The sequence below is a fragment of the Salvelinus sp. IW2-2015 genome, unplaced genomic scaffold, assembly GCF_002910315.2.
Source record: "Salvelinus sp. IW2-2015 unplaced genomic scaffold, ASM291031v2 Un_scaffold1806, whole genome shotgun sequence".
Classification (NCBI taxonomy): Eukaryota; Metazoa; Chordata; class Actinopteri; order Salmoniformes; family Salmonidae; genus Salvelinus; species Salvelinus sp. IW2-2015.
Window position 1 is genome coordinate 289816 of NW_019943179.1, and position 6580 is coordinate 296395.

At 46.7% G+C, this 6580-nt stretch overlaps 1 protein-coding gene across 1 annotated transcript in view; it reads right to left on the reverse strand.

The window, feature by feature from the left end:
* Nucleotides 1–6580, reverse strand: part of LOC112072042 (phosphofurin acidic cluster sorting protein 2-like) — a 30605-nt gene that overhangs the window by 23259 nt on the left and 766 nt on the right. The window contains 3 exon segments of the mRNA XM_070439622.1: nt 3198–3360; nt 5478–5603; nt 5852–5941. Of these exon segments, the coding sequence (XP_070295723.1) occupies nt 3198–3360; nt 5478–5603; nt 5852–5941 (379 nt within the window).

The following is a 6580-nucleotide window of genomic DNA, read 5'->3' on the forward strand; positions in this document are numbered from 1 at the left end:
ACTGAACCCATCATATACCACATACTGAACCCAGTCCTGAACCTCATTTTGTACCTGCTCCCGCACCCAACTACTCTGAACTTGAAAACTCTATTATGTTACCACACTACTGAACTCTCCCCGAGTATCATGAACCTCATGTACCTCACAACTACCGCTGAACTATCAGACCTGAACCTCAGTACACACTAACTGAACCCCATCCAGTATGTGAACCTCATTGTAACCACACTACTGAACGTCATGTACCACCACTACTGCACGTCAGCTTCCCTGTTACCACACTATTCCTGCCCACCTTCAAGCTACCACACTGGCCTACGCTACTGAACCTCATGTAACGGCTCAAAGAAACCTCATTGCCACCACTACTGAACCTCAGGTGGACCACACTACTCTGAACCTCAGTACTGGAAACCTCATATCACACATCCTCCACTCTCATTGGTCCATGAGCAGTAGGGGTTCTTCTATTATGTCGGGGGTACATTTTCGAGGGGTTCTACCCATGATGCACACGGCGAGGCTACTCCTATGCTGTGAGGGTTCAGCCCACGAACACGTGGCCATAAGAGTCTTGTACATGAGGTCAGTCAGTGTGTGGGTACAGACGTCCAGTAGCGTGGGTACATGACGTTCTCAGAGAGTCACCAGCCTGTTCTCCGTACATGATTGGCATATTCAGAGCTGATTCACAGAAAAAGACAGGCAATCAGATGTATGATACGATAAAGGAAGTATATCGCCCAAGAGAAGAGGCGAGTTGTTCAGCTAGCAACGCTCACAGAAACATGAGGTTCAGTACGAGGATTCTGAGTTAAAGACATGTGAGCCGCATGGAAACTCCAGAAGGCCACCACCCGTGGGACCAAACACAAAAAAAGACCGAGTGGTACATGAGGTTCAGGACTGGTCTAGTTACGCTGCTGTCTCGGATGTTTACATCTCTCAACTGTTTTACAGTAGTGCTGGTTATACCCCATGACCGTTCTCAAGTAATTGTGGTACAGTACCAGTCAAAAGTTTGGACACACCTACTATTCAAAGGTTTTTATTTATTTTTACTATTTTCTACATTGTAGAATAACTAGAACTATAAATAACACATATGGAATCATGTTAGTAACCAAAAAGTGTTAAACAAATCAAATATATTTTATATTTTGAGGTTCTTTCAAAGTAGCCACCCTTTGCCTTGATGACAGCTTTGCACACTCTTGGCATTCTCTCAACCAGCTTCATGAGGTAGTCACCTGGGAATGGTGACACCCTCAACAGGTGTGCCTTGTTAAGTTTATTTGCGCATTTCTTTCCTTCTTAATGCGTTTCAGCCAATCAGTTTGTTTGCTGAAAGGTAGGGGTGGTATACAGAAGAGAGCCCTATTTGGTAAAAGACAAACAGCACATATTTGTCAAGCAAGCTCAAATAAGCAAAGAGAACCAACATTCTATCATTACTTTAAGACATAAAGGTCAGTCAATCCCGAAAATTTCAAGAACTTTGAACGTTTCGTTCTGGAGTCCTACTGCCTTTACAGCCATGTCTCAAGCTAACTTGGGCTGAGCCGTTCTGTATAGCAGAGCGCCTTGCTGTGTGTCGGTACACCGTGCGTGTGAACCCGTACCTGAGTAGTAACCTACTCAACATTTGATAATTGTTCCCCCCTGCCAGACAGCCTCTTTGTGGTCTATGAGCTCACTGACTTCAACTTAGCCTCTGGCTTCTCCTCTACATGCCTGCTGCTGGCTGAGGACGGCTGATTATGATGGGATCGTGCTGACTGGTGTCCTATAACAACTTAGGAGTCTACAGCCATGCCTCAGAAGCTAATCTAAATTGGAACCGAGCCATCCTGTGCCGTAGCCTACCTGAGCATTTGATCTTGGTTCCCTCCTGCAGAGCGGCCTCCTCATAGTCTATGGGCTGACTGGACAGAGAGAAGATCCAGATATCAGCTACTTTACCCAGCGTCTCCTTCTGGTTACTGCACAGAGACAGAACCTGCGCCCCCTCCGTAGGCTGCTGCTCCCTGGTGGGGGCAGAGAGACGGACGAGGAGAGAGAGAGACAGAAGAGAGAGAGAGAGGACAGGGATGAGGAGACAGGAGAGATGAGGGTAAGGAAGGAGGAAGAGAGGGAGGTGGGGGAAGGGAGGGAAGGACAGGAAGAAGGAGAGGAGAGAAGGTGGGGGGGGGAGGGAAGGAGAAGAGTGAGGGAGTGTACCGCTCCAGTACTGAACCGCATTTGTGCAGGGAAAGGATAATGTGAAGAATGAGCGGATGTGCGCGCGAGAGCGGACAGGAGAAGGTTCAGTAGTGTGGTACATGACGTTCAGTAGTGTGGTACAGTACCAGTCAAAAGTTTGGACACACCTACTCATTCAAGGGTTTTTATTTATTTTTACTATTTTCTACATTGTAGAATAACTAGAACTATGAAATAACACATATGGAATCATGTAGTAACCAAAAAAGTGTTAAACAAATCAAAATATATTTTATATTTGAGGTTCTTCAAAGTAGCCACCCTTTGCCTTGATGACAGCTTTGCACACTCTTGGCATTCTCTCAACCAGCTTCATGAGGTAGTCACCTGGAATGGTGACACCTCAACAGGTGTGCCTTGTTAAGTTTATTTGCRGCATTTCTTTCCTTCTTAATGCGTTTCAGCCAATCAGTTGTGTTGTGACAAGGTAGGGGTGGTATACAGAAGAGAGCCCTATTTGGTAAAAGACCAAGTCCATATTGTGTCAAGAACAGCTCAAATAAGCAAAGAGAACCAACATTCTATCATTACTTTAAGACATAAAGGTCAGTCAATCCCGAAAATTTCAAGAACTTTGAACGTTTCGTTCTGGAGTCCTACTGCCTTTACAGCCATGTCTCAGAGCTAACTTGGGCTGAGCCGTACTGTATAGCAGAGCCTTGCTGTGTCACAGCGTACCTGAGTTAACCCGTACCTGAGTAGTAACCTACCTGAACATTTGATAATTGTTCCCCCCTGCAGAGCAGCCTCTTTGTGGTCTATGAGCTCACTGACTTCAACTTAGCCTCTGTTCTCCTCTACATGCCTGGCTGGCTGAGGGACGGCTGATTATGATGGGATCGTGCTGACTGGTGTCCTAACAACTTAGGAGTCTACAGCCATGCCTCAGAGCTAATCTAAATTGAACCGAGCCATCCTGTGCCGTAGCCTACCTGAGCATTTGATCTTGGTTCCCTCCTGCAGAGCGGCCTCCTCATAGTCTATGGGCTGACTGGACAGAGAGAAGATCCAGATATCAGCTACTTTACCCAGCGTCTCCTTCTGGTTACTGCACAGAGACAGAACCTGGCCCCCCTCCGTAGGCTGCTGCATCACCTGGTGGGGGCAGAGAGACGGACGAGGGAGAGAGATGACAGAAGAAGAGAGAGAGACAGGGATATGAGACAGGGATGAGGGAAGGAGAAGGAGAGAGAGGAGGTGGGGGGAGGGAGGGAAGGAAGGAGAAGGAGAGAGAGGAAGGTGGGGGAGGAGGGAAGGAGAAGGAGGGAGGTGCAGGAAGGAGAAGGAGAGAGGATGTGCGGGGGAGGGAAGGAGAAGGACAGAGGGGAGGTGGGGGAGGGAAGGAGAAGGAAAGAGGAGGGAAGGAGAAGGAAAGAGGGAGGGAAGGAGAAGGAGAGAGGAGGTGCGGAGAGGAAGGAGAAGGAGAGAGAGGAGATGAGGGAGGAGAGAGAGAGGGAAGGAGAAGGAGAGAGGGGAAGGGGGGAAGGAAGAAGGAGGAGAGAGAGAGGGAGGGGAAGGGCTAGATGAATACAGTGCTGAAAGAACCACAATTTTGATGAAAGTATCTTTCCAGTTATCAGATCTGTCTCTCTCCCTCTGTTATCAGATCACCTGTCTCTCTCTGCTGTTGCTATMCTCAAAGTCCCAAAAGTAACTATTCTATTTCTGTTAAATTCCAACAAACATGTTCCTGAGAATAACCCCTCCCTCTCTCTTCCTCCCTCCCTCTCTCTCCCTCTGTTATCAGATCCTCTGTCTCTCTCTGCTGTTGCTATCCTCAAAGTCCCAAAAGTAACTATTCTATTTCTGTTCAATTCTAACAAACATGTTCCTGAGAATAATCTCGCTCTCTCTCTCTCTCACTCACTCACTCTCTTGTGGTCTCTCTCTATCTCTACCCTCCTCTCTGTCCGTCTATCCATCTCTCTCTATGTACAGACAGGGCCCGGAGAGGGATTCTTCCTCCTCTCAGCTCTATGTGTGCCTGTTATTAAACAGACAGAGTCTCTCAGGCCTCTGGGACCTGGGTTAAACAGAGACGGTCTATAACGTAACAGGCTTTGGGTTTAAGACAGAGCGGCCATTTTACAGTGCTGCCTTCATGCAGCTGTGTGGCTTTCTGCTGTTCAGACAGACGGTTAAGCTGAGCGTTTGGAGTTATCTACAGAGGGGACAGAACGGGGCCGTCGGAGTCCGCTGAGGATGACAGGGGGATGAGGAGAGACGGGAGAAAGACTTCTGAGAATAATGAAGTGTCCCCCATGTTAAAATCGGGGCGGGAACTGTGGATATGTCTTTGTCCGTTAGTACATTAGTTACACGTGAAATCTCAGACAGCACTGGCCCTATTTGGACGAAACTTGGGTGAGTGATGCGTCTTGCCATAGAGATCCGCCACGATGAGCATGGCATCTATGGACAAATATCTCTCAACGCAATATCTTCCAGACTAGTTTCTAAAATAACACAGMCAATACAATTACGTGGGCGTGGTCTGAAACATAAATACATCTACCTTAAATCAGTCAAGGATATTCGTATTGAAACAAAATTTGGTCCACATGTTGCTAACACTGTCAAAACTCAACATATGCAAGAACATTCAAATCGACCACACGGTGGCGCTATATCGGTCACATGTTTATATATCGCTTGATCTGTTTGACTAAGAGTGATGAAATTTGGCACACATGCTCAGGGAAAAGAGATGTGATATCTTAAGACACCACTGGCCCGATTTTGACGAAACTTGGACGAACGATACGTCTTGCCATAGAGATCCGTCATTTACAAAATTACACTGAATGGCCCACTGAGGGGCCCTGCATCATCGTGGGGGAAGACATGTTTACTGTTGCCTTGTTCATAAATGCACCACAGTACAGAAGCAGCATGAATGTCATCTGTGTGTTAAGACCTTCAAAAAGAAAGTATGTGGAAAATGAAATTATTATTACGCTAAAGTTAGTTCAGGGTACAGCAGCTACCTGACACTGTTGTGTGAACATTGTGTTCCTGCCTCAGCCATGTCGATGGTTCCTACAGCCAGGGTCCTGTCTCATTGTGTTCCTGCCTCAGCCATGTCGATGGTTCCTACAGCCAGGGTCCTGTCTCATTGTGTTCCTNACAGCCAGGGTCCTGTCTCATTGTGTTCCTACCTCAGCCATGTCGATGGTTCCTACAGCCAGGGTCCTGTCTCATTGTGTTCCTACCTCAGCCATATCGATGGTTCCTACAGCCAGGGTCTTGTATCCCAGGATAGTCCTGTTCTTGTATCTCTTCCTCCTCTGCAGCAGGATCTGGAGCTTGTTACCCTCACTCTTCAGGAAGTGAGGGTACTGAGGATGGATGAAAGACAAGAAAATAGAGGAGAGAGAGGAATCAGTCACAGTGGTCTTAAGTGGAAAACATGGGACGCAGGAGAGTTAATGATTTCTCAATATGCAATTTTTCAGGCCTTCGTCCCATTGTCTTCCAACAGGTGGCGTCACTGGTATGCACCAATAGTTCCTCGACCAAGCGGAGACAGAGTTGTTGCGCAATCTGACTTATATACACAATATAAACGACCTTGTGTTATCTTTACCTGCAGTGAGAAGGTGAGAGCCAGGTCAGTCTCCACTGAGCCACTAGGGGGCAGCACTATCTCATGGGACCTCAGGATYYTCTTGGAACCCTAGGGGAAAGGGAATCACACATCACATCACAGACTGTTTTGTCAGTCAATACAGCCATTGATACCATAATGCAAAACATCTGCTAAACTCCAACAGTCAACCAGCAGGTAACAAGCTAATGTACAGGAAGTGAAGTCAACTAGCAGGTAACAAGCTAATGTACAGGAAGTGAAGTCAACCAGCAGGTAACAAGCTAATGTGCAGGAAGTGAAGTCAACCAGCAGGTAAAAGCTAATGTACAGGAAGTGAAGTCCAACTAGCAGAGGTTACAAGCCTAATGTACAGGAAGTGAAAGTCAACTAGCAGGTAACAAGCTAATGTACAGGAAGTGAAGTCAACCAGCAAGGTAACAAGCTAATGTACAGGAAGTGAAGTCAACTCGCAGGTAACAAGCTAATGTACAGGAAGTGAAGTCAACTAGCAGGTAACAAGCTATGTACAGGAAGTGAAGTTCAACTAGCGGTAACAAGCTAATGTACAGGAAAGTGAAGTCAACTAGAGGTAACAAGCTAATGTACAGGAAGTGAGTCAACTAGCAAGGTAGCAAGCTAATGTAGGAAAGTGAAGTCAACCAGCAGGTACAAGCTAATGTACAGGAAGTGAACGTCAACCAGCAGGTAACAAGCTAATGTACAGGG